The sequence below is a fragment of the Leiobunum rupestre genome, chromosome 4, assembly GCF_980474605.1.
Source record: "Leiobunum rupestre chromosome 4, qqLeiRupe1.1.hap1, whole genome shotgun sequence".
NCBI classification, from domain to species: domain Eukaryota; kingdom Metazoa; phylum Arthropoda; class Arachnida; order Opiliones; family Sclerosomatidae; genus Leiobunum; species Leiobunum rupestre.
This window is the reverse complement of record NC_143387.1, coordinates 26,146,854-26,174,779: the sequence shown is the minus strand read 5'-3', so window position 1 is coordinate 26,174,779 and position 27,926 is coordinate 26,146,854. Positions and strand designations below refer to the sequence as shown.

Below are 27,926 nucleotides of genomic sequence, written 5' to 3'. Positions count from 1 at the left end.
AAGGCCAGAAGTCGTTAAACAATTTGGACGGAAAATGGGGGCTAATGAAAAAGGGACCGACACCGGCTCGTTTTTTCGTGCCTGAAGCAGCATGATGACGTCAAAGATAGAACGCCAGCTGGGCAATATGTAGTGTTGACGTCATCACAGCGCGAAGAAAGACCCGGTTGTAACCCCTTTCCTAAACCCCCTCCCCATTTTTGCGTCTTGCAACACGACTCCTTATATTTTCCTTATGGCTATATCTGGATATTTCGTACGACTAACGCGACTGAACCAAAAGTCGTTAGGCTTAGGAAATGGTTCTTAATGCTTAATGTAAATATTACACTTACAAAGGAGACTACCCGAGGCAGAGTTGCCAGAATAATATTTTAGATCTCGCACAAACCAACTTTAAAACAAGCCCAAATTCCCGCACAAGCCAAAATCGGATTAACCCCAAAAGAGCCCAAATTGCCGCCCAAGAAAAATTACCAATTTCTGCTATAGAACGGGAATTGGCGCGTTATTTGAAAATAATTTTGGAAAATTATTGAAAACATCACACTTTGCAAAGCTGGGTCCAGCTTATATTTTCTAGGAACGTTGATTCCCGTTATGAAGGATGGGGTTGAAAGGGGGAAAACCGGTACCCCGTTACTTCGCCTCGAATTTTGGGAACCAGCCCAAAAAACCGCCTCCCGCCCAAAGGTTTTTTCCCCGCAACAGCCTCCGCAAAGCAGCCCAATTTGGGCGGAAAACCGCCCATCTGGCAACTCTGACCCGAGGCAAAGAATATAAAGCCCCAGGAATGGAAGGATTGATATTATTGGCCGCGTGTTTTCGCCGAGCTAGAAACTTCCGGCAAAGCAAATCAGAGTAACCGGAAACGGTTAACGGAACCCGGTCTCTCTTTAAAAACGAGAGGCGCAAAAGTTCCACTAGACGGAGCTACACCTTCCATTCCTGGGGCTTTATATTCTTTGCCCGAGGTGGTTATCTCCGATTTGGTTCAAACTCGGGTGGTAAGTAGACCTTCATGTAACTTGAAAATCCCTAAAAGGGTGGACAAGAATGGGCTTTCGTTTTGCCATGGCAACCAAAAATGTTTTTCACAACTTAAAAACTGATTACTCGTATTTACCCAATATATGTATATTTTCTCATATTTACCAAAATTGACGTATATTGGTCCAAAGGTAACAGATTTAGCCATGATCTGAATTACGTATCTAATTGATGAACCTTTTTTAATTTTTTGAAAAATATTGTTGGGGGGACCCTTAAAACCTTCGATTTTCCCATGTTAATTTTCATTAAATCAGTTTTTAAGTTGTGAAAACATTTTTGGTTGCCATGGCAAAAAGAAAGCCCATTCTTGTCCACCCTTTTAGAGATTTTTAAGTTACATGAAGGTCTACTTATCACCCGAGTTTGAACCAAATAAGATATAACCACCTCGGGTAGTCTCCTTTGTTAGTAGAAATATTTACCGTCATATTTTCCCAATTTAACAATTTTACATCATTATAATAAAGAATTTTCTAAACTTATAGTTCCAAGCGAATAAAATGAACAATATGATGAGATAGATATTTACTTCTCTCGAAAGAGATATATTCCAAACATCTGCTTCTATCTAATTGGTTCTAGGTCAAATGCTAATTTCCATGGCCTTATGTAACTAAATATAGGACGTACCAAAAACGTGTTTTTATTTCAAAAACACTGATGACTTAACTAAAACTTTACGAATTTATATATAAAAATAGTGAGTTTGCCATTTAACCACCGAGGTTAGTTTAGTATTTTGATCTCTGGAATTGCTTAAACCATGGGCAATATTCCGCTTAACAGAGAATACGTGATTCCCGGAAGGAAAACGACGCCCCTCCGCTTTCATCTCAAGATTTTATTGATACTACATATGGGACAAGAAACCGGGAAAAAATTAACATAATCATTCAAATAGAATATGGAAACCATATTAGAGTAAGTATGGAAAAATAGTATTTTTTCCATGGAGTAAGGCGCACCAAATTAGAGTAGATCACTATAAATTAGAATACAAAATTTCACTTAACTAGACTTTGAAACTGAAATAGAGCATGAAAACAGCTAAATAGGAATATTAAAACATTCACAAAATGATGGCATGGAAACTTTAACTAAATTATAACATCGAATGGTTATTTAAATTAAAACAGGTTTCCGCGAGATGGCTCCATGTGTTCTGCGGAAACATTTAAAAAAATATAAAAAAAAATGGTAAAGACCCAAATAAAAATTTATAATCTAGCCTATTCTACTTCATAATTGTGTTGTTTTTATTAATAGATTGATAATTCTACAGTTTTGCTTATAAATAATTATAAATATTATTGTTGTAAATAATAATTTATTTTTATACAGGGTCTTTTTTTTTGCTCGGAAAAGTGTTTTTTTTCAAAAACTATTTATAGTACCGATTTCAAATTTGGAAGGTCAATTCTCTATACCGGGGGACATCAGTTTGAGAAATTTGAGCGTTTTCGGTAATGTTTTTCACCAATTTTGAAAAATTATTTTTCGACCACTAGGTGCGAGATAAAAAATTTCTGTTATAAAGTTGTAGGCCGTCATCGAAAACCCTTAAAAATTGTTCACTCGACGAAAAACAATTTATTTATCAGTGAAAATTCGAGCTTGAAAAATTTACAAGTTGGTGAAGCCAAATTACGATTGTTTGAAACGATAATTGAAACCGAATTACCTAATCCAGTTGAAACTTTGGTTAAAAAAACGACCGGATTTAAAAAACACGAGGCTATAGGTCAATCCTAAACATGCATTGGGTATTTAAAGGAAAACTTTGGGAGATTATTATCAGTGTTTGATAATATTTCGAACAATGCCTCGTTATTCAGTAGCTGAGCGTACCGAGATAGTTGCCATTTACTATGGAGAAGCAGCGCAAAACCTTAGAAGAGTGACTGAAATCTTCGCAGAAAGACATCCAAATGGAGCACCATCTGTAAATACAGTAAGACGAGCAATTCACGATTTCAATCAATTTGGTCACTTGCAACCTAGGTTTCGCGGATTGGGTCAACCGGATTTAGACTTCGAGAACAATGTACTCGCGTACTTTGTGGCATATCCTCGTCACAGTTGCGCTAACGCCGCTGCTGATTTGGGTTGTTCTGCAAATCGTGTGTGGAAAATTCTTCGTAAGAATCGCTATCACCCATACAGAGCTACGCTCCACCAAGGACTAATTGACGGAGACCATCAAAGACGTTATGAATTTAGCAAATGCTGTCCAAGAAGATAGACAATTTTTGCGCCATGTTTTGTTCTCCGACGAAGCGTCATTTTCTAGAGATGGGCCCTTTAATCATCAAAACAGCTATCTTTGGTCTGACATCAACCCACATTGGGGTTTTGAATATCATCACCAGGTTCAATTTGAACGGGTCAATGTTTGGGTTGGACTTGTTGGAAACCGTTTGATTGGTCCCTTTTTCCTGCCGACGAACCTCAACGGCCAAAGATATTTACATTTTCTACAGAACGAACTGAGTGACGCAATCGACGACCTTCCATTGGCTGAAAGACGTCAGTTGTGGTTTCAGCAAGATGGCGCCCCTCCGCATTTTTCCCGGCAAGTAACTGAGCACCTCAACAACGAGTTTCCTGAAAGGTGGATAGGGAGAAATGGTCCAGTGCATTGGTCAGCAAGGTCACCTGACCTAACACCGCTGGATTATTTTCTCTGGGGTTTCGTTAAAGCAAAGGTATACGCCACGCCCATTGAAACTAGGGAGGAACTCATTAGACGAATAATCAGTGCTTGCCGAGACGTCACACCAGAAATGGTAGAGAAAGCGTTTGAGAACTTAATTGTCCGCGCACAAACCTGTGTTGCAGCCAATGGTGATATTATTGAAAATGTTTTGTAAAAATTTATGTGAATAAAATATCTGCATTTAAAAACCAAACGTGTACATTTTTTCAAGTGTGAAAACTCTATTACGTTTGTATTAGACTTGTTCCCTTTTCAATTATCGTTTCAAACAATCGTAATTTGGCTTCACCAACTTGTAAATTTTTCAAGCTCGAATTTTCACTGATAAATAAGTTGTTTTTCGTCGAGTGAACAATTTTTAAGGGTTTTCGATGACGGCCTACAACTTTATAATAGAAATTTTTTATCTCGCACCTAGTGGTCGAAAAATAATTTTTCAAAATTGGTGAAAAACATTACCGAAAACGCTCAAATTTCTCAAACTGATGTCCCCCGGTATAGAGAATTGACCTTCCAAATTTGAAATCGGTACTATAAATAGTTTTTGAAAAAAAACACTTTTCCGAGCAAAAAAAAAGACCCTGTATAAATAATAGTGTGAAACTCATATGGAAACTTTAAATATATTATATTATGGAAACTTTCAACAAATTATGATATGGAAACATTCATTCAATTATAATATGGGAACTTTCCTAAATTAGAGCTTGGAAAGTTTCATTTAATCCGAAGATAAACTTTCGCCAAATTAGAGCGTTGAAAGTTTCACTTAATCAAAATATAAATTTTCACAAAATTTTAAAATAACTAAATTGGAATATGGAAACTTTCATTAATTAAGTGCCAGTTTTCATATTCTAATTTAGGGTCCATGTTCATATTAGCAATTATTTCATTAAACAACTGCGGTATTTTTAACTTTTTGTTTAAAAATACACTTATTAATTACATATATTATATGTAATTAATGTATTATGCAATATAACATAATACATACATTTTAATACAACAATTTATATAATTGATATAAAATATGTCGAGGGGAGGATCAATTAGAAGTGTAAACTTAGCTGTATCGCGAACAGACTGTTTACCTCGCGCGTCCCTCCTACGCGTTTTCTAACGTAGACTGAACCCGACTAATTCAAATAATCGTCCGTCTTAGAGTTATTTGATTTTTGTATAAACAAAGAGACGAATGAATACTACGTAACTCTATCGCGCGACTAATTTGAATAGGAAACGTGACGTTTATATATACAGAAGAGTTCGTTATTTATTGCCCTATATACACGGGAATGGCGTAAACAAACGAAACGAATAATTTGAGTGGCTCAAGAATATAGCGTCGTTAAGGCGAAATATATACAACAAGGTGAACGATAAATTGCAAATTTCCAAGGAATACCCGAGTGTTTTCAAACATCCTTGATATCACGTGAGATCAGGCGAGTTATATACTATATTCGACGGTAAATCTTTCTAAAAGAAATTTAACATTGGAGATTTAAATCTTACGGCTTGCTTATTGCCGCGGACCAATACCTCAGTTCAGTCGCGGTTTTCCTAGTACTATTTTTTATCCTAATCAGAGATTACGCGGTGTACGCTTCAGTCATAGCTTGACGCGTAAGGTAAAGCGAGGGTAAAAGCTCTTTAATCGCAATTCATCGAAAAAGGGGTTCCCCGACATTTCCAGTTACTGGATCTCTAGATGTTCACCCGGAAGATAATTGGCCGGCGCAAATTTACCGGAAGAGAGATAGATAGAGGGGGAAGACAGAAACCCGTCCCGAAGAAGGGGGGGGGGGGCATAGGTGGCCTAATAACCCCGCGAGCCATGCCCCGGAACTGGAATGATTGAAACCGAATCGCGTACCGAGAAGGCACGCGCCGCGTCTAATCGTCAAGCAAAACACAATCAACCATTAACTCGGAGGACGGCTCCTGGAGCGACTGGGTCACGACGAATTAAGGAACCATTCGAGGAAATGAGATTCTCCCCCCCCCCCCACCTCCTCGATACTGACACTTTTGCTGTATTTTTCTTTAAATGAAATTGATTGGAATTCCGTTCATTATGATGGAACGATTATCAAGAACCGAACGTATACGAGTCTAACCGGTATTAGGACAAGAAGTGTAATATCAGACTGGGACTTATAATTGAAACAGTATCGCAATTTAAAGTGTTTTCCCTTCGTGACATTTGTCTATTTGTGATTGATCCAACTGTGTAATTATTGAACTCAGCTTTAATTAAAATGGTACCAACTGAAATGGGAGTCAAATAGAAACATTTCTATGACTAGCAATTATATATGGCCATTCCAATCAATTTAGACCAGTAATGGGATCATGGGTTATCCGAGCCATGCTGCCTAAATATGAATTTTAGTTGTTAATTTGAACTGATTTCTGGAAATATATTGGTTACGCATTGTAACCCGGCCACCTGAATTAATGGCTTCAAAAGTCGCATGATGACTTAGGCCTAAGGTGGTACCTTGGGTATTAGCCTAGCTGATTATATGTTTATATGTTTATTTTTCTAATATCGGTATCGGCCAATACCGGCTTAAACGAAGCCGGTATTGGCCGATACTGGTATTAGAAAAATATTTCCAGGAAAACTTTAAAAAATAAGAAAATTATCGATTAACTAACTTTTGATAATATTTTATTTGACTGGTAGCGACACGTACGCCAGACTTCATTAGTTAGATCATACCTTTTTTTAGACAGGTGGTGACGAGTGTAAACAAATAAAAAACCACGAGATTCGATTTGTGATAGAAAATATGTATCATGTAAAATGAAAAGAAACATATTCGGATATGCTCTCGCAAACTTTTTTAATGAAAAATTAGAATGAAATGGTATGACAGTGCACTGAACCGTCTTTTACAATAATTTTATAATATACACTACTGTTATGATGGATAACTTTGTTGATATCGACCGATATTATCGGCCACGAATAGCCGATGTATCGCCTGTACCTATAACGGTGCATCCCCAATTAATAATAAATAAAAATAATTTATGAACGATTTGATTTGGTTTGAAAAATTCAAATCAAATCCAAAGGCTTTAGATTAGCAACCGCTTCACCGTTTCGTTTCAAATTTCAAACTTGGGGAGTATGGTTGTTTGCGTAACGTCACGCGCAATTATAGTTATGAAATTGAAAAGAATCGAGAATATTAAGAGTTTAGTGTTTTTTAACAAAAATATGCGGGTAAAAAAGTTACAATATTTTTGTCTCTCCAGTGAAAACTAGGAGGAAACATTTTAAAAGAGCTCATTTTCAAAATTCATCCGGCATTTATGATATCATGTCTCCAAATTACCATCTAAGGCTTTAAATTATATTTATCTATTTGATACTGAACCAACTTTCCAATAGTATTTTTTAAATTGCCCTTGCTAAATTGCGAAACTGTAGATATTTTCGTAGATAGAAAATCAAACTTTAGGTAAAGGGGAACCGAAATTGAAAAATGTTAAAGCGGGTATAGTCACCGATTATTCAAAACCATTTAGATATTTAAAGTTAGAAACTTAAGACAAATAATAGTGTGTAAAATATGAAAAGAAAAACATCCCTTGGTCAACATTCAACGGTTGCCACAATATATTAACATTCAAATTCCATGACCATTTTTAGATATTTTCCCGAAAATTCGACAGTTTTCAACTTTTTGATTGTACTGTGTTATAACTTGCTGGATTTTTTTCTTTTTTATGGCAGAATAAAACCAATTTAATTTAATTCAATATATATATTGAATTAAATTTAATTAGTTTTATTGTGCGATAAGCCATAAAACAAAAAAATCCAGCAAGTTATAACACAGTACAATCAAAAATGAACACAAACTTACGAGGAGACTACCCGAGGTGATAATCACCGATTTTGTTGAAACTAGGTGGGTACGTAGACCTTATGGTAACAAGAAATTTCACCAATGGGCATTAGTTTTGCCATGGCAACCGAAAATGTTTTTGACAACACACTTCTAAAAATAATAATAATAATTCTAATTAAAATTATTAATTTTGATCAAATTCAAACAACTAAATTCTATTTTATTAATTTTGATAAAATTCATTTATTACCGTCGATTTGGCGATTAGTTGTTAAATTAAACTTTTTATTTTTAAACTTCGCTTTTCTCCATTTTTACTGATTCTGGTCAATTTTGATCAAATTGACCAAAATTCATCAAAATATCATAAAATTAATTTCATTTGTCAATTTTGATCAAATTGACCAAAATTCATCAAAATATCATAAAATTAATTTCATTTGTCAATTTTGATCTATTTTTTTGGTTTTGAAAATTTTCACAGCGCTCAGATTCCCATGCTATTTTCAATGAGAAAATATACGTACTGTGTTGTCAAAAACATTTTCGGTTGCCATGGCAAAACTAATGCCCATTGCAACTTTTCCCTTGGTGAAATTTCATTTTACCATAAGGTCTACATACCCACCTAGTTTCAACAAAATCGGTGATTATCACCTCGGGTAGTCTCCTCGTTAGTTACGCGGCTGTGGTTAAAGCATAACATTATAGAATAAAATATGAAATGTTTAGATAAAATAAAATATATATAATATATATATTGAACTGATTTGAATTGGTTCAATGGTTCCACAAAGGTAGTTCTAATTTCCGCTTGCGAGAACGGGTGGCAATCTTGTTTTTTCAATCAGTAGCGGAAGTATAGCGCGAACAGCGCGGGTTGACGATGGCCCGAGGCAAATGACGTCGCCCAAGGGCCCAATCAAAGATTTGATGAGGTCATAAAACTCGGCTTAATTCAATAGTTTTGTTTGCGGAGTAGAAATTGGAACGCAGGGACGAACGTCAATCGCGTCTTTTTCAACCCCCGCGAACTCCGCGGAGTACCACGTCGTTGCGCGACTTGTCTATTTCTGGAAGGCTGCTGAACCACGAAGAATGTCTCCCGGAGAACGCGATCGTAGTTTCGCTTTTCGGAAATGTTCCCCGCAGTGCCATCTATTTTTGAATTAACTAATAGTGGGGATCAAGCCAGTGATAGTTTTTGAATTCTAAAAGTATCTTTATCGTCTCAAAATCATCCGAATATAAAAATGTTATCAAAATCCTGCTAAAATTTAACTTTCCCAAAATAATTTTTATATCTTGTATTTGATTTATAAGTCACTAAATATCATCCATGTTTGTTCAAACTGCTAAGGTACCTGTCCTTAAGTGCTTTTCAAGGTAATCGGACGGATACATAGCGTAATCTCTCGCGGGAAAACAGAGTGCTAAGCATGATTGACACTTAAAGTATAAAGTATATAATCACCAAACAAATTTCACACACAAACTATTGAACTAGATTCTAAAAATAAAATATGTACCTTCATAGATATGGTGATAATTTTCTGCTAAACCGGAGTCCATATGCATACCAAACCCACTATTTCGATCATCAAAAGGGGTTGCTAAAAGTTATTTGTTGAAAATCATGTTCGCGTAGCAGGGTTTGGGGGTACTGAGGGGCTAACCTCTGAAAGATGGCCTGTACACCGATTACGTGTACACTAATAAAGGTACAGACTCTAAAGATGACGCGAAATCTCAAGTACAGTCAAAGGTACGGGCTTGTACACCGATTACGCGGAGTGACTAGCCCCTCGGGGGTACTTATGACAGATAAAGTTTGTTAGCTTTTGGGGCAGACCAGATCACACGAAGAAGATAAAGGTGCTTTGGAAGATATTAGAGCAATGGTAAAAGCTGATAGGGTGGCAGTGCACGTGCACTATTTCGAAAACGGTGAAGGTCATCTGGAATTAATTACCAGCTAGACTAATACCGAGGCGCCACCTTAGGCCTAAGTCATCTAGATGTTTCTCCTTAACCAACACCTTTTAAGTTTCAAGAATTATTTTTCCGACTGGACCTCTTCAACAGACTTATTCCACGAATTTTGTGGACCCGAAATTTATTAATAAAAGGTTTAAGATTTAAATCGTACAAATATAATGCTTTTCAGAAGTATAAGATTTTAATATCTTTGAAGTATAATATTTCATAAATGTAAGTATAGCGCTCTGAACGGATAAATAAGCAGTTGGAATAATCAATCGGAGAAGTCTCCAACAGCAGGTACTCGCGTTATCAGCCGTTGTTCTCTATTTGAATAAGTAAAAGCCGGATATCCGGTGATCAGGGCGAAGGAAAATTCCGTTGACGTCATCTTTTCGGAACCGTCTTACGGAAGGAAACTTTTTACGGAGACGCCAAAAACTAGCTCGTGTGTCCACATGAGACAAAAGGCTTTACAAGGACCGACATCCATCTATTTGACGCTGCACTGAAAGAGCGATTGAAGCACTCAGCCAATTCTACGTATTTACTGAGCTAAGTAAGGGGATGCTGGTGTAGGCTACAGCTAACCTGGAATCACTAGTGTAACCACGGTGTTTGGCGCGAATGTTATTCGCTTGAAACATGTATCTTCCCAGGCTACCGCTGATTTTTCAAAATACGTTTCGGCAGATGAAAAACGACATTATCGTAAATTGTTTAACGCTATCATCATTCAAAAAAACCTTAGAAGATGTTAGGAGTTCTGAATCTTTGCCGTAATGTGGGGGAAAGCTCCAAATTCGGCAAAATACAGCCGGTTCGATTTGAGCTTGATTGCATCGAGGATCAGATACAAAATATCGGTCAATTCGATTACATTGAAACCCTTGAACAGCGTCACCGATTAATTTAATTACTTAAAGGCCTCGGTTTTCTTCTGCCTGTCAGCGGAACACGTTGGCCTACCACCAGGGTATTTGTTTGGAAGGAAAGTAAATTTAAAGGGTGACCGGCGGAAGAAAATCTAGGCCTTTAAATGACAAGTGCGGATGACTTTCTGGATCTCGTTAAATACTTTAAGGTCGTTTTGTATATTTCCAATACAACTTCAGAAAGTAGTTTCGGTTTCTTCGAAAGAATAGAAACAATGAAGAAAGAAAACTTTCAAAGCCTGCGAAGACAATTTTAGGAGTCGAAGAATTTGGAAAAAGTTCTAACCGAAAATTTACATTTTTTGGTATAAAAATTATTATAATAAATTATTTAAAATTGAATCTACGCTCTTTGTTTAATAACGGTAACAATTGCAAAGAAGTATCCAAAGGCATTTCAATTACGCGCTGCTTTCCGGTTGCCCGGCTAGACTGGGGATTTTCTAAAGCGGATTAAACTTTTATTAATACGAGGATTAATTCCAAAAAATAACGGGCGAGCAAGGATCTTCAAAATGTCCCGAGTAGAAATAATTTTTCATCAAGTACAACAACGCAAAAATCCTATCGTTTTTCCTAATTAATTGTCCAGGCATTATAAGAGTGATTCGCGAAGGAGGACTCGGGGATGGGTTTCGTAGTTGGCCCTGGTTGGCCGGAGGATGCCAATGTTTTTAATCAATCGCCGGATCGCCTAGTTTTAGTCTCGCTGACAACTCGGTCCGTCTGGGGGATTTTAGGCTTTCGCGCGTCATCGCTCGGGCCCTTCGTTGCCTCGGCAACCACCAATGGGACTTTTCCAATAGCGGAGAGAAGGATGACCGCGTTGCCGTGGAGACGGCCCTCTTTTCTTTTTGTTTTAGAAGGGCCGACTACCGCGGGAAATGAAGCTAGGAATTTAAGCCTCATATAAATGTAAACGCGGCTTGCCCTGATCCTGATGGCCACTTCTAAAGTTGTCCTAGATGGGCTATTTTGGAATAGACTGATTGCCAACGAGGCGCAGATTTGTATATACTAAAGAAATAGATTTAAGTTAAGGGAGATCAGTCGCTCCTTATTCTAAGCGGGAAGGCAGGGCGGAGGGATTCACCGCCTTATCTACCTCGGGAAAAAAGTAGTTGTATGGCAAAGCGCGACTGATTTATTTGAATGAACAAATCTGGGTCTTGGGAAGTTTTGCGTTTTAGGAATTGTTAGATTTTATGATAGATGGCGTTATTTATTCGCAATAACTCCAGACGGCGATACCAACAAAATAACTTAATGCGTAACGTCTGGGTGAGGGAGGAATCTCATCAATATGGTCATTAAAAATTTATTATTCTATTCTTACAAAGTTACCAAGTTCTTATTCTAAATATCGGCGAAGACTTCATGATAATATCCCGCTAACAGAATACCCCTAATCAAATATTGAATGCTTTCAATGAAGAATCCTCTAATTTCAGCTAAGTTTGACCCATTTCTAGCTAGCAACTGTTATAAATTAATAATTGGAAAACAACTAATTTAAATTTCCGTTGGTTAACGACTGAAAAAGTATTTATTATTAAGATGAAGCAAATAGTACGTATTTTAGAGGTAATTGCACCCTTTACCCTCGCCATCATTTATAAATTATATTATTTGGTCACTTTTATTGGCATTTTAGGTTTTTCGTACTAAGATTATTAAAATAAATTAAATGAGGCGTTTTAAATAGCACGATTATGAAAGTCAAAGACAAGCTGACCATTAACGTATAGTCTCAATATTTTTAACAAGTTTAAAATGTATATATTTATTTTCGTTATCATATTATTACAAATATAGATAGAAATAGCTAAAGATTCTTGGTTACAATTTTATTACAAATTATCGCGCAATTCTTTTAAATTTGGTTATATTTATGTTTGTTGAGATATTAAGCTTATTGAAGAGCTCAACGCGTCCTAATGCAAACCAAAATACCAAACGAAGCAAAGACTGTCAAAATAAAATCTTGTAAGGAAATACGTTAGCAAAGCATTCTGGGTCCATCATTTAAAATTAGTTGCCAAGCAGTAATGAGAATCTTTCAACGATTAATTTATTTTAGGGTAAAAAAATAAAAACAGACTCGAAAGACAACCACCTATAAAATAAATTATTTCTAGTAGACTAAGTAAATACGTAGATGATATTTAAAGTGAAAAGTATCGACGTTTCTTACATCGATCGAGAGGGCGTGGCAGGGATGGCTGTTTTCTCTAAAAGAAGCCTTGATTTACACGACGCCATCGTTAAGAACCCTTTTAAAATAATTCCCGAAGTGGCTTGTTGATGCCGGCAGCGTGACGACCCCTTTTAGGCGACCCTCCTTCCCTCTGCCAGACAATTCTCAACAACTTACTAAATTTAGAACAACGCCAATCTTTTCTAAAACACCGTAATATTCTAAAACACGCTTTTCGGCTTAAGCCATTTTCTTCCGTGTTTTCTTAACGTCACTTTGTAGTATAGTGTCCGAAAAATCGCGCTTTACGATCAAATTATATTTAAATTAATCGACTGTTCTAGCTTGCTTCTCGCGTACAACGTACTATCACCAATATTATGATCTATCATTGCATTCTATTTTGATAATAAAATAATTGTAAATAAAACACATCCCGCCAAACGTAAAGTGGCAACAGACATCATCCGCGAGGTTCATCGACCGAATACCTTTACTCTTCGTTATTTCTGTTTACTGAAAGGGATTTCCAAATATTAAATACCGCTAATATATTATAACCGTGTTTAAAACAATTTTATTGAGTTATTCAAATGGGATAGACGGACTACGGCTTAATCGATTTCATTAATCGATATTCTACAATTATCCAAACTATCGGGACGATATAGTTTCAAACAGGAATCCATACCTCTACTTGGAATGCTTATCCTGCCGTATCGCGTATGGTAAGATCACTCTGACGGCTTTGGCACCGCCTACGAGATAAAAAATCCCCTCTGCGCGCGCTTCCCTCTCACGTTGTTGTTTGTTAAGTTCACATAGTGACGTCAAAAAACAGTCAGCCAGATCGAGACGAAAGTCTGCCGCGATAAGCATTCCAAGTAGAGGTATGGATTCCTGTTTCAAACGGTTACTTGATTGGAGAAAGCGTTCCAAAAAATTGATAATCTAAGGCAACTTTAAAAAAATTTAATAATAAATTATTCAACTGGCATAAATTGATTGCTAAACCTAATTGAGATTCTACGATGATCGAAATTTTATCGATGATCGAATACGCAATGTACGCGCTCGTCTACTTTCCTTTCTAAGAGCGACGCGCCAATAACTCCGACGTGGCAGCTGCGGTCGTCCGCCTTCTCAGCACACACAGCTGTTTTGTAATTAATCGTTTAATTCACACTCAGACAAGCCGGTGAACTCTCCCCGCTCGACTTCAAACCTCCGTAGTGTTCCTAAACAAACGAAACTATTGTATTCGAACCGCTCCCGAAGAACTCCGAGGATGGTCCAATAGAATTCGCTGTTCTATTAGAGCTCTAAAAAGAACGCGAAACAATTCATTGTGTCCTTGGCTAGACTAGCACGTGACCAAACGAGTACCCGTGAAGTGGAACCTCCGCCGTTACTAAGACTCTAGGAATTTAAAGTTATCTCGGGGTTTAGCCTCGGTACAGTCTTCCTATATAGTACAGTGTGGTGTTTGTATTGAGGAACGGAGGCAATTATAAAATTGATAGCGGAGCCTGCTAGCATCGTATAGGCGAGTTTCAATTACCCGGAAAGCGCTTTACTAAATTGAATTGAGAAATAATTAGAGTATTGTTTGGACTTTATCCAGTTTCCTGGTCAGGGCGATACAGAGTGTCGCCACTAACTCAATCGGGCTAGGTCAAAAGTGTCAATGCTTATTTTAAAGATCATAGTCTGAAGCCCTTCATTCCGTGGATAAGACTCAACTCGAAATATTGCAAATTTTCTTCAAAATACTTGAAATGAAATTGTGGCGAAAAATGTCTCATTTTCTTCACATTACTTAAAATTAAATTTCGGTGAAATAAAGATTTTCTTAGGTTTTTGACTAGGATTTCTCCGCAACTTTAAATACACCTTAAAAATATTAGAACTCTACGTTTTCAGAAATGGACGAAACTTAAGCTCATAGTGCAGTATAAAACGTTTTTTAACCAAATTAACAAACCACGAGATCTTTCTGAAATACACAAATACCCTGTATTACGCTGTTCGGTTAATATTCAACTTGTTTTGGGAGTCCAAAGAACATCTAATATAAAAATTCTTCTAACCGATTCTAAGATAACACCGTTATCTGAATCAGGTTACGATAGTTAAGATATCAGGTTATCCGCATTTACGCTCAGATTTTATCAGGATCAGTTGATAAGGGTAAAAATGCAAACCAAATACTTTAAATCCGAAACTAATTAGAAATCATCTTAGATTTCAGATACCTCGCAGTTATCGATTTTACATATCAATCGATTAAATTTCTTTTGAAATTTTAATTGGTTTACTTTAATTTGCTTTCCAGAAGATTGTATACATGTTTATATATTAAACGTAAGTCAGCTAATTGAATCTGATGAGATTGATTACGCGGACCTGTTCAGATTGGTTACTTGAGATATTGAATCTGATACAGTTCGAAATCAGACTGCTGGATGAGAGAATGTATAAGATTAATCTGGTCTGACTAACTGATTACTGTCAGATATCTGAAAATCGCGACCCGAAGAACCTGATCAGTTGGCCGTTGGAAGCACTTCACACCAGGAGTTTTTCAGAAAGGACCTAATAACTAATAAGACAAGAACAATAGACACTTCAATAAACCATCATCAAGGAAATCGCCAAGAAATAATATTTCAAGAGATTTAAAGCAAAACAAAATGCCAAAGGTTTGCAATCTCAACACAGGTATAATAAAATACTCCATTGTGAAATTGGGTACTGCCATCTAGGAGCAACAAACACAAGGAGAATGCAGCTAGCCTTTAAACACGCTAACGAAGGGTTGTGTACGAATTTCATTGGACGAGCGTCACGAGCCTTTACGCTGAACGTTTTACGGGCGGGGGGGGGGGGGGGAGACAATTTCCGAATTTTCCCCTTTCGACGGCAGCAGGCGCTAAAGCGTCTAGCCAATGAAAAATGTACACAAGAAAATCCACGACTTTTGACGGGTTGCGTTCTCCTTGTGTGTGGTGTTGTGTTTGTTGCTCCTAGCTGCCATGAATCTATTTAAGCCATGAATATTCAACTCTATCATTAGCCACGATATACCCGAGAAAACGTGCATGGGGTGGAGCCTATTTTCGCGCGAAACGAGTGATTTACCCTTTTAAGCCAATAAGAACAATTTCGGAAATGATGTCATTTTAGCGAAAGATAGGTTACGAGAGCGGAATAGCCGCGAAATGACTTATCAGGGGACGGTTCACGTTATTTTGTTCAAAATAAGGTTTATAACTCTAGAATAAAAATACAGAATGAAGTAATGTAACTCCGATCTTTTGAAAGCGATTCTTTCGAGTGCCTGTGAGGTTTTTAACAATTTAAACATACAAACTATCTCTGAAAAGCTAAACTTCGGATACATTGCCAGATTATTATTAAATAGTAAATGCTCTGTTATAATTTTATTATAATAATAACTAATCTAATAATAATATTAAATAAATACATGAATCTATTTAATTAAAAAGAGTAATAATAAATACTGCGAAAAGGAACCATAACGCGCCATTTTAGGAACTAACGTTTCGGTTGCTTATAAATGACAGCTGAGTTCTACTTTGACCACGCGTCGACGGAAGTGACCTAGGGTATTCCACTTGAATATTCATTGGTTAAATAGATTCATGGTACTGCTCGTAGCATCGTAGTTATAAGTCGTAGCTACGCCCCGGCCGCCTTGAAACGGCCTCGCATGACATTATTGCACGTCACAGATCACGAGTCAAAACGCCGCACGATCTAGCAAAATAATCACGTGACTATCATGGCTGACCTAAACGCGTTACCATAGCAACACCCGAAAGCTACGAATCACCAGAATGATTTCGCATTAACGGTTATTCATTGTTGAAAATATTATACGCGCCTAGTTTAAAATAGAGGTCTAGTTCCAACCCCCTTTATCGAAGAAAGGACTGGAACACCTTTTAGGTTTTCCCTTCTTAACCTCTCTGTTGATAGCGATGGTCAACTCGCCATGTCAAAGGATTAAATCCGGCATTGTAAACGCTGTCAAAATTGTCAGTTTCAATACCCTTGAGAACCGTGAAGTCGCTATCAATATGGGGATAACGAATTGAAAGCGAAAGGGAAACATATGTTCGATTTTGGGAGAATAGTTCTTTTTATAAACTAACGTGGCCTTCTTGTTGAAATGTTGCTCTTACGTCACAGTCTCTTACTTTCACAAGCATACTACAGTCGCGAGGATTATAGTTTTTTTTTAGCGCGCGTGAAAATCGCTCGTGCGCAAAATATACTAATATAGCCACGTCTTGTGACGTAAGAGCAACATTTTAACAAGTTGGGCAAGACCACTTTTTATTTTATAAAATCAACTATTGAAAAATAGCGGCAAATTTTAATGCGTTTCGGACAAACTTGGTGTCGCTGCAATTAATTTCTGCCCACCTCACGTTGCGTTAGTTCAATGGTATTCTTCAAGCGCTTCTTAAATGGAGTATTCTGTCCCATATTTATGGTGGACCATCTAATTTCACATTTCTGCCACCAGGTTTATCTGGCACTAGTCTACGCCTACCGTGGCAACAGCGACAGTGAGTCCCCCTTAGATACAGTAGAATGTTCTACGTACTGGGGCTTTCCCCCGAGTTCTTCGGTTTCCCCTTTCCATAAAAACGGTAATAGTAAGTGTAGGGAGTGGTTGGCTCGCGTGGCATGAAGGGCTTGTCACCACCCTTCTACGTATTGTAACCCGGCCACCTGAGTTTAAGGACCACACCGGCGTTTGAATTTGACCTGTTTCACGCGCTAGTTCCCAGCATGGAATTGGTCGTATTTGCTACCACGCGCTAAATTCTGGCCAAATTTTTCTAACGGCGGTGTGGCCCTTTAAAGGCATTAAATGTCGCTAGCTTACTTTAGCCAAGCTGATTATTAAGTCTCTATGATGATTGTACTTCCTATCAGAGGCGTAGTGGGGGTGGGGGGCAGGGGGGCATAGGCCCCGGGCGCCGACGGTCAGGGGGGCGCCAAAAAGGCGGATAAAGTATTAAAGCGGATATTGGAAACTGGAAATTTTTTATTATATCAATTAAATTGTAATATATTAATATTTATTTTGTTATTGATAATGATTAGGTTTCGTTTAAAAATAATGAATTGTATGGCGGAAATTGGGGCCGGCGTAGCAGGGGGAGGGGGGGGGGTGCAAATTTTGGAGTTTGGCCCTGGGTGCCAAATAACCTCACTACGCCACTGCTTCCTATAAGTCGCGCTTTACAAATCTTACGGTAGATTACTATATTACTCAGCGTAGCTATTGGAAAAGCACAAACAATTTTTGGTAACAGAAGACGTAGCGAACTCGACTTCATCCGTCGTTGTCAGGCCGCTTGACCCCGCCCTCAAATAGGGGGCTCAAACGTAAGAAGCGCCATCTGTACTCGGTGGAAGTAGCTAAATCGCTTATACGCTTCTAGTTGGACGTATCGTGTCATTGGTATTCCGATCCGTAGTAGCAGTGTGACATAGAGAAAAAAGAAAAAAACGCGCCTAAAATGGCAGCCATGGCCCAAGTGATCTTACTCTATGGCCGTAGGAACTTCCATTTTGTACGTGCTACTTTGTCTACCCGCGCACTAAGGACGAAACTATCCCGAAGATGATTTGACCTTGCCACTCTGGAAGGCAGATATAAAGAGGGGGGAGGGTGGGCTTTCTAAGCAGCTTCTATCGAAGGGGGGGGGGGTAAGGTTTGCTCCGACGGAAGCGCTATATTTACTGAAGCGCCTTCCCGCAATATCGATCCTTCGAATCTCCAAACTGCTCTTGGCCTTCCATTCCATCATCATAAGCGAGCCGGAGGGGAAGTGTGTAAAGAAGATCGGCCCAATACGACGGACGTGAGTGGCCTCGCTAACGTACAGGCAGAATGGTGGCGTAGATGAACGAGCGATTTGAGATAAATTAACGCTTCCCAAATTGGAACCCTTTTCTTCTCTCGCCAGTTCCGGAGAAACGCTTCGCTAGAGTTCGTGAAAGCGATTGCGATAAAACAAAGTGAACCGAAACATTTTTGAAAAGTCGGAATATTTTCCAAAAGGGGGCTCCTTGGAGAAAGGAATTCTATACTGTTAGGGGGGGGTTAGAAAAGGATTAAAACTCCCAGAGGGGGAACGTCCTTTCGGAAATATTAGTAGAAGCAATTTCAGGCTCTTCCCGCTTAAGTCGCCTCCTGCCTGACCTTCCGTCGTCGTCGCGCAAAGAGGGGAACTTAAAACCCAGTAACCGTAAATATCCAGCCCTGGTTCTTTCTTTAGAAAAGGGAAAATTTATTTAGGAAGTTCCTGCGGGTACGCTAAAAAGGGAAAATATTACGTTTTCCGTCGTCATGGAAACCCTCCTTCCATCCTTTCTCAACCTCTGATAATCCCTCGATCCCATCAGTACCCCCCCCCTTTTTGACCCCCTCATCCACATCTTGTTAGGAGGGCTTTCCTCGGGGATTTGCATCGCCCCTAGCTTCGCCAATGTTCCGCTAGAGTTATAAATTTGACAGTAACGATAAAAATATGAAACGAAAACCGATATTTTTTACGGAAAAAATGAAAAATGTTTCAATGTTACTGGATATAGCTTCTCCTCACCAGGACGGGAAACGACGCTCTCCTAAGCAATGAAATGGTCCAACGTGTATGTTTTCCCAATGTTTGGAGAAAAAATAGGGAGTCGTAATATAAACAGTGCCGTATTTCCGCCTAAGCCAACCTAGGCCGTGGCCTAGGGGCCCATCCTTGAAAGGGGCCCTCCAGTGACCGTAATTACTGTATTCGAAGGCATAAATCTGTCATATCAATCGTAATTTATATTGGAGAAATTCCTAGGTAGAAGATTTTGTTTTAAAATTACCAAAATTTCTGCCTGGCAGTTTACGGACGCAGCCTTAAATCGTAATGTTACATAATTATCGCATATTTAGTCGACGATTGTTACGAGCTTTTATTTAGTAATATAACCGTAGGCCGGGAGTAGTGGCGTACTCCTGTAATCCCAAGCATCTGGGAGGCAGAGTTTGTGGATGGCCGTTTGAGGAAGACCACCAATTGCCAAACGGGTGGTCGGAATACTTCCGCCACGGGTGTCCCTACCCCTGTCCCCACGTATCCCCCCGTTGGCGTGGCCGTTACACATATCTCGCCCTGATTGATCAAATGGACGAGACGACTAAATTGTCCCAAACGTCACAATCGGCTAAAAAATATATATAACCGTAGAGCTCAGACTTCTACGCTGAATCAGAGAAATTCAAGCACAGGCTCACAGCCTAGTTCCAGGGATAAGAGTAAATGCAGCGCGTGAAAAGGGTGCCCAGACTCGTTATCTGCCTATGGGCCCAGGATCTCTAAGTACGGCCATGAATATAAAGCAATTTTTAGGCGTAACCGTGATGGGACCTCGCTTAAAGGGGGTGTAAATACCTGGTCTTTATTGACGCGTGAAGTAACGTGATGACGTTAAAGATAAGAGTGCCAGCAGACGAATCTGTGGCTTTGTCGTTATAAAGCCGCTACAGGTGAGAAAAGGACCCGATGTCAACCCCTTATTTTGTTGACCCCCGTACATCTAGAATCAAAATTATCTTACAGACCTTTACTTTTTCTCGGTGGATTGCCTGTTCGTTCAAAATCACTGTGGCGCTATTTTCAAAAAGTAATTTCCAGTGTATTTTTTTTTCAGTTTACCAAATTGTGTCCGTCTTTATATCGCGGGAAAAGGGCGAAGAACTATTGACCTTGTTGGACAATGGCACTCGGGTGATGATGCACATCACGGTGGGGAGCCGTAATACTTTCCGCTACGCCAACATCAATCGGACGTCCGTTCTCTTCGTTTCCATCTCCTTCATCATACTAATGATTATTTCTCTGGCTTGGCTCGTCTTTTACTACGTCCAGAGGTTCCGATACATCCATGCCAAAGATCTACTAGCCGTAAGTAGTTAACATATAACGGCATTAATTTAAAATGATTGGTAACGATAAATTTGTTATTTCAGAGGCGACTGTGCAGCGCCGCCAAAAAAGCCCTTGATAAAATTCCCGTCAAGACCGTTAGAACGGGTGATCGGGCAAGTATTTATTACTAGTAGCAAGAACTAATTCTGGCACTTAAGAATATATGGACTGCAGAGATTCTAAACCCCACCCTCGCGTACTTTGTTGCCAAAGTTCGTCCTCTATCGATGTTTCGTGACACTTTCAAGTCAGTCACACAGTCATCCATCTCTAGTTGGAAACTTTTTCTTTGTTCAGTTTCTAAATCAAACTAATCACCGAGATAGTCAAGAGAAAAATCGGTTTCGATAGTCTGCTTAAAGGGAATATAACTTCAAAAAGGGTTCCAAAATAGGCCCCTCCCTCCTAAGGCTTCTGTAATGTTTGGCACTGCTTAGTTGCTTCTTACAGAAGAAATTCCAAAAATTGTTGTTATCTTCCGTAAAGAACGCATTTTACCCCGGCTAGGTTACATTCGCGAGGACGTCAAAGTGCTTCATTAGGTACCCTACCACGAAATACCAGAACAGGCGAAAAGTGTCCATCTTAAGTTTACGTTTGGTGATTACAAAGCAAACAAGCTTTCGCTTCGAAGCATGCCAGTGCCATAAGTTTATAATGAGGTAAATACAGTCTACATGGTAGCTTATTAGGGATTCTAACTTAGAGGAACCTTATGCTAATTCCATGGGCCCATATTCTTAGTACCTGAATGAGTTCTGGTTACCATTAATACTTCTCTAAATTGGCAGCGTCTTCTTTACAGGAAGCTGAAGGTGATTACGAATGTTGCGCTGTTTGTATCGAGCCATTTAAAGTCGGAGAAGTTGTCCGAACTCTGCCGTGCAAGTCAGTATCGTTATTAAGTTTGAAACTCGTGCCAATGGCCCATTTATACAATCGTTGAATTTTTATCTTTTCCAGACATTCATTTCATAAGTCTTGCGTTGATCCGTGGCTGCTAGAGCAGAGGTCATGTCCCATGTGCAAAATGGACATACTCAAATATTACGGCCTTGTGGTAAGCAAAAAACTTGGGATATAACAGCTCTATTTAGTTTGTCTCACATGAAAAATATGGAAATTCCTTTCTTGGACATGAGTGTTTCATTAAATCCAGTTGAAAATACGGGTTTGGCAGGTCGTTAGCCCACGTTGGGCTTAGTCATATCCTAAGTACTAATTGCAAACTTTCACAACGGTTAGAACGAAAACATCGATCCTTAAAATCGAAAGTAAAATAGTATCGTGTATGAGCCCTTTAATCAGGCACATGTCGCTCGGTTCAATTTCTCTAGTGTCCCTATAGAGTAGTAGCACTCCGTAGCTTTGGCCATGGCCGCCATTTTGGTCACAAAATTCTATCTATAGGAAAGAGCATGGGTGACGTACTAGGACGTCACAGTGCCATTACTCTATTGTATCGGTCCAGATTTCGTACACTTGTATCTAACTGAATGCCGTAAAGTTGGGGGACTATCGATTTCTTTCCGAAGATTTTGGTCTACTAGGACGGTATGCAGTGGCGTGAAAGGGGCGGGGCACATGCTAAATCCTGGCTACGCCACTGACTGTATGTATCCTTGTTGAGTGCTTGCACCATGATAGACTCGAACGGCCGTCTCACAGTAGAGCCTACTTGTAATTTCCATATGAATTAATTCTCCGGATGAAGGTCATAGTGTAGTCAGTCGCGTTGTTTCGTTTGCCGCCGGCTGCATTTTAAATTTGTCTTTTCATCACTCTAGTTTACGGGAAGTCAAGAAAGCGTCCTAAACTTAGACGACAATGATCTACATCTGCATCATGGCCAAGCTGAAGTGGAAATACTTCATCACGTTCCTCTACATATAAATCTACCAGATACTCCACCTAGTCACCACCCATCGCAGCCACATTTACACCCTTCGATGGTTACAGGGAATGGTTCTATTGGAAGCAGCAACGGACAAGAGGATGAGCGAATGAGCCGCCGTTTGTCCTGCACCCCGTCGCAAACTTGTTCCCCGCAAAAAATATCCAAAAGTGTGTCTCCTTTACCAATATTACATTCTACCAGTGGAAAATCTCCTACAGTTAGTCCACCACCGAAAACAGTGACCTCCGATATCTCTGTCATCGAAGGAAATCTCATTTCTCCTTTGGGCGTTCCTCCCGCCATAGTGACCACGACAGACTCACCCATTCTACCTGCCCACCCAACCCAACATAACCAACACAGGCGATGGGGCAGTGCCCCTCCAGGGGCGCCGACTGTCACCTGCTCCCAAGGATTAGGGTCTGGTGATAATAACTTCAGTTTGAATGGGGTGTGCGACTTCTCAGGGTTGGGCCCCTCCACCCTCTGTGCAATAGACTTTACGGGAAACGACCTTCGTAGTGGAAGTAACCCAACATGTAATTCGGCTGTGCTAGGAAGTTTAGAGACTTTGTCAACATGTACGTCACCCAATCAAATACAAATTGGGAAAAAACTTAGTCTACCAATTTCAGATTTAGGTTTACCAGCAACACCGCCATTAGCTCAACATATGTAGTAAGGAATTTAAAGCCTTCCCAATATTATTAAATCGTTACGAATTACGGTTAATCGTTTGATATTGGTTGATTCTGAGCTTTCTTTGGCTCAATAAGAGATTCTAATAGTCACATGTATCATGTATTATAAGTACAAGCGTAAGGCTGAAAAAAATTGTTGAGGAACCAATGCTTTTAAAACTTCACTTCTTTTAATTCAATGGCCAATTACTTATGGCAATGACCTTTATAATAAGTCTATAATATTGTCCCAATATTATAAACTTTTGCTTTTATTTATTATATTTTTTTTATTTATAAATAAACCCAAAATGTTATTCCAAAATAATCTGTGATGTGTTTATTGAAGCTACTGTTAGGGATATTGAAATGAAGTGCATAAGGCGAAGAACCGGTACTTTTGCAAGAATTTGCTTATAATTAACATTGAAGAGTGCATCAGTCATTTTGACTAGTCTGTCTGCTCTTGTTATATTCTTTTTTTAAGTTAACAATTGCTATTTTCTTTAAGTTACATTGTTGAAATAAAGAAAAAACTAAAATTACCATCAAATTAAAATAAAACACGCCTTAGCTAAAACAATCACAAAAATGCGCTAAAAGTAACATTTTATTATTAACGTTGTTTCTGAATTTGAAAATTATATTATTTCTGAAATGGGTCCAATTAGAAAATTTTTAAATTGTTGATTATTGAACATTTACATATCATTAGGAAAAAGTTAAAATTGAAAAATTCTCCTGATACTGTGATGATTAGGTCAGAAAAAGCTTTAGTCAGTTAATGGGAGAAACATTATACGTAATTATTGTAGCTGTAAAAACTACAATTTTTAGTGCCAATCATATTATGCTGTGTGTACTTCTATTTATCCTTACTTTAAATATTCAATTAATTTGAATAATTTCAAAAATATAAATATATATAGACCTAATTGTATTTGCCAAATATCTTAGGGAATTTCACAACTAAGAGTGAAATTATTGTAGGCAAATAATTTGGATAAAGTGAATGTTATTTTTCAAGTTGAGAGTAAAATTTTTTTACGTAAATTAAGAAAAGTAATAAAAAATTGTCAGTAACTTAGATGAGAAAAATTTTAGATTGTATAATAATAATAAAAGAAAAATGTACAAATTCCTAAAACAAATTGAAGCACCGAGTTTCAACATGTCATAAAATTGAAGTATGAATGGTGGCTCAAAATTGTAAAACCGTATCTTATAAACATTTATAAATTAAATTTCCAATGCAAAATGTCAATCGTAACCTTGTTGAGGGTGCAAATTTGTTATGGCGGTAAAAACATTGTTACTGTAAATATGCAGAAGATATGTAAATTTACAATATTTAGAATTATGTTAAAAACAATAGTGGTGCATTTTAATAGGTGTAATTGCAGATATGTTTCTAGCAAAATAGAGGAAAAATACAAAACTGCTCTGCAATATTCCAAACTATGACAGTAAAAATGAATGCCCTCCCCAAATTAAACAGTAACTAGTCAAAGATGTAAATAAAACGTGTTGCATGATTTCTCGTATTTATTTAAAATTCACATAACACTCTGTAACAAAGGGAGAACCAAAAAATAACTGGTCAATTACAGGAAGGAAATCTAATACAAAAATTGGGCCAAAATGTAAGGAAAGACAATTACAGCTGTATTTGTAGGTTTTTTTACAAGAAAACAAACAAATCTGTTGATTTTGGCAATTATATCCATACCTTATTATCATAAACTTAAATAAAGTTATATATTAACAAAAGGCTTTTGCATATGTACTATACAAAAATAGAAAATATTTTTGTTCGATTTTTTTGTTAAACACAAACTATACATAAATAATGTAAAAGAAATCTCTTCTCAAGTAGCGGTAAGTTTTCAAAAGGATGAATCAGAATCAGAATCATAATTTCTAACGTACCTAAAATGATGAAGTTTATAGGATTCCCAAGTAATCACAAAAACGCTTTCTGAAGTGCAGGCTGATATAATTGGTTCTCCATTAACATCACCAATATCAACACCTATTATTGACGCTTCACTTAATTTTACAGAGACTGTCGGTTGACTTAAGTCTAACGTGATCAGATCTGTAGGCTCATTAATTTTAAAAGCAACAACAACTCCTTTTTCCAGTCCCATTGCAAAAATACCCGCTTTTAACGCTATGCATTGCACGTTGCTTTGATAAAACTCCATAAGTTCATAACGAAAGTAATACTGCCCATCCACAGACACCCACATATGATTATCAACTGAAATAAAAAGATAATTTAAAGTACTTTCTTAATTAAGGTGTAAGAGTACCATGGCTTTGACCAATTAAATTCTAGTCTCAGTAACAGATTTTTGACAGGATTGCCACAATAATTTCAGATTCAAATTCCCTGACCATTTTAAGAGATTTTCCCTGACTATTTAAAACCAAAATTAGGCAATTTTTAGCTTTATATTTTACTTTTATCAGAAGTTTATAAATTGAAATCAACCTACAATTCAGTACTAAAGTATTATTACAAAGTTAAAAAAATTAGCAAAGCGATAAAGAAACTAAATAATAATCATAGAATTTGTCAGATAACTAGAGTATAATTACCTTCAAAAAGTGTCAAGATAAAATTGAATTCCCTGACTTTTTACAAATTCTTAAAATTCCCTGACCTTTCCCTGACTTTCAGGCCCATTTTTAATCTTATACCATTTTCCACTCTAACTATTTTTAAGCACTAAAGAAAATATGGATTTTAGTGGTGAAAACATTAAATCAAAGATGTTGCAATTATGCTAGAAAGTTAATTTGTTTCGATAAGCCAGGGTCCTCTTACAATTGAAGCATTTTTACACCTATTTAAAAATGTAATATAGTACTTGAGAAAAGAAAAATTGTTTTGCTCCAGCATAGAAAAGCTTGATTCAACATTAAATACTCATAATCCAAGGATCGCCCGGTTTTATAACGAATTCCTCCTCTCTGTGGCTCTACAATATAAGGCGGGTGTTCTAATCTAGCGCAATTTACCGAGACCCAATCTACACGTTCCTTCAATGAAAACACTTTGAGCAAAGTGTTTCTACAGACACACATCACCTGTTGGCAAATGCAAGTTACAAATTAGTATTAAAATTTAAAGATTTTGAATTTTAAAGTCACCTTGTCCTTCCAGAAACCAATCCATTGTAGCAAATCTGGAGGTCCAATAATGGAAAAAGCTCTTTGAACTATAGGTTTATCCCAGGGATGATTAGGAACAATAATTCTCCACACTGAGACACTGTTATCCATACAACTTACAGCAAAACTATTTCCAAATACCCTGCAAAAAAAACATGAGCTACAAAATTTCATACATCTAAATATCACACTACTTGTAATTACGTCTATTTTAGAAACAGCACTGACCCAAAACCAGTTTTATAAATTAGACTACATCTTTTATATGCTCTTTAAAAGTTAATTTGCAAACTCACTTGACATTTTCTAAAACGTGAGAATGATGAGCTAATATAACTCTATTTTTTGAATCAGGTTCTTCATTGTTTTGCCCAACCAATGGAGATACAATAATAGTATGGTCTTTTGAAATTGAAATCACATGATGATGATAGCATAGGCACGACTTATCACCGTAAGGCCCAGATTTTAATAAATCCACCAATGCCAAATCTGTGACAATTCTTAAATGTTGAGCTACGACCCTTTTAAGCTGACCAGTTTGCCACTCCCAAGCGCAAACACTACCATTACGATGACCAGTTATTACATAAGAACCTGAATTTTTTTAATAAATTATTATATTTTAAGATAGATTTTATATTATTAACCAACCTGAAACTTTACAACAGACAACAGGAATAGAATCAAAAGTTGAAAATGCTTTAACCATTTCACTTTCGTGTCCTTTAATTTTAGCAGAGCAATGCCATATTTTGTACACGTATTTCCAGTCAATATTTAAGTCAAAAGCTTTGAGTATCGGTATGTGTGCAAAATCACACAACTCTTCACACGAATCAGACTCTGTGACAGGAGCTATTAGTTCAGTGTGAATGTCTGGAGGTTTATCTAAATCAAACCCTCCAACTAAATCTAATAGCATTTCTTCTGGAATTTCTCGAATACAACAAATCTTCCACAAATTTTCAACTCTTAATTGACTTTCAATAACGTCTCTCCAAATGCGACATACTCTCATTGCTCTGCCCAAAGCAGAGCCACTGAGATACGCAAAAATTCGTTCTAAAACTTCATTAGGTAAGTCTTGCAAACACGCCATAAGGATGATAAAAAATTATTTGGCACTTTCAATTTTCAATTAATTTTCGATGGTACGGGTAGCCCGTGTTCTAGCAGCTGACATGTTTCGTTTAGCCTGGGCTAGAATGAGAAAGCCATTGGTTTCCACTTTCCAATAAATAGAAAACATTTAATCCTTTATATCGTCAATAAAATACAAAATAAGAATAAGTACCTTCTTTTTATTTAGAATGAAAGACAAATACAGATGTGTTTCAATAACAACACACCAAACACCAAAAAGTAAACAATGCATTAAGTTAATCGGAATGGTGC

General features: G+C 37.6%; 2 protein-coding genes across 4 annotated transcripts in view; one reads left to right on the top strand and one right to left on the bottom strand.

Moving 5' to 3' along the window:
* The window catches only part of gol (ring finger protein goliath), a 45,510-nt gene extending 20,392 nt beyond the window's left edge, over positions 1-25,118 (top strand). Inside the window, exons 2-6 of one of the 2 annotated variants that reach the window (XM_090171368.1) lie at positions 20,494-20,747; positions 20,813-20,888; positions 21,581-21,659; positions 21,735-21,831; positions 22,559-25,118. In XM_090171368.1, coding sequence (XP_090027494.1) covers positions 20,494-20,747; positions 20,813-20,888; positions 21,581-21,659; positions 21,735-21,831; positions 22,559-23,347 — 1,295 coding nt within the window. In that variant the 3' untranslated portion in view covers positions 23,348-25,118. Of the gene's footprint in view, positions 1-20,493; positions 20,748-20,812; positions 20,889-21,576; positions 21,660-21,734; positions 21,832-22,558 lie in introns of both variants that reach the window. The other variant, XM_090171367.1, reaches the window with a different exon arrangement.
* Positions 24,885-27,914, bottom strand: LOC149947294 (uncharacterized). 2 transcript variants are annotated; one of them, XM_090171369.1, is made up of 6 exons: positions 27,826-27,914; positions 27,183-27,758; positions 26,825-27,125; positions 26,508-26,670; positions 26,225-26,444; positions 24,885-25,611 (listed from the first exon to the last, which is right to left on the bottom strand). In XM_090171369.1, the coding sequence occupies exons 2-6, from the start codon at positions 27,628-27,630 to the stop codon at positions 25,235-25,237; spliced, it is 1,509 nt and encodes a 502-aa protein (XP_090027495.1). In that variant the 5' UTR covers positions 27,631-27,758; positions 27,826-27,914; the 3' UTR covers positions 24,885-25,234. The 2 variants fall into 2 exon arrangements, with proteins under 2 accessions (XP_090027495.1, XP_090027496.1); XM_090171370.1 differs by having other exon boundaries at positions 27,183-27,731; positions 27,826-27,885.
* Positions 27,915-27,926: the final 12 nt, after the last annotated feature.

Bases quoted from the DNA above. Each gene is read 5' to 3' on its own strand.
- LOC149947294 (XM_090171369.1), bottom strand. From the start codon at position 27,630: ATGGCGTGTTTGCAAGACTTACCTAATGAAGTTTTAGAACGAATTTTT. The intron at 26,671-26,824 runs GTGAGTTTGCAA...TTTTTTTTGCAG, and splicing joins CACGTTTTAGAAAATGTCAA to GGTATTTGGAAATAGTTTTG. The intron at 26,445-26,507 runs GTGACTTTAAAA...ATTTGCCAACAG, and splicing joins TTGGTTTCTGGAAGGACAAG to GTGATGTGTGTCTGTAGAAA.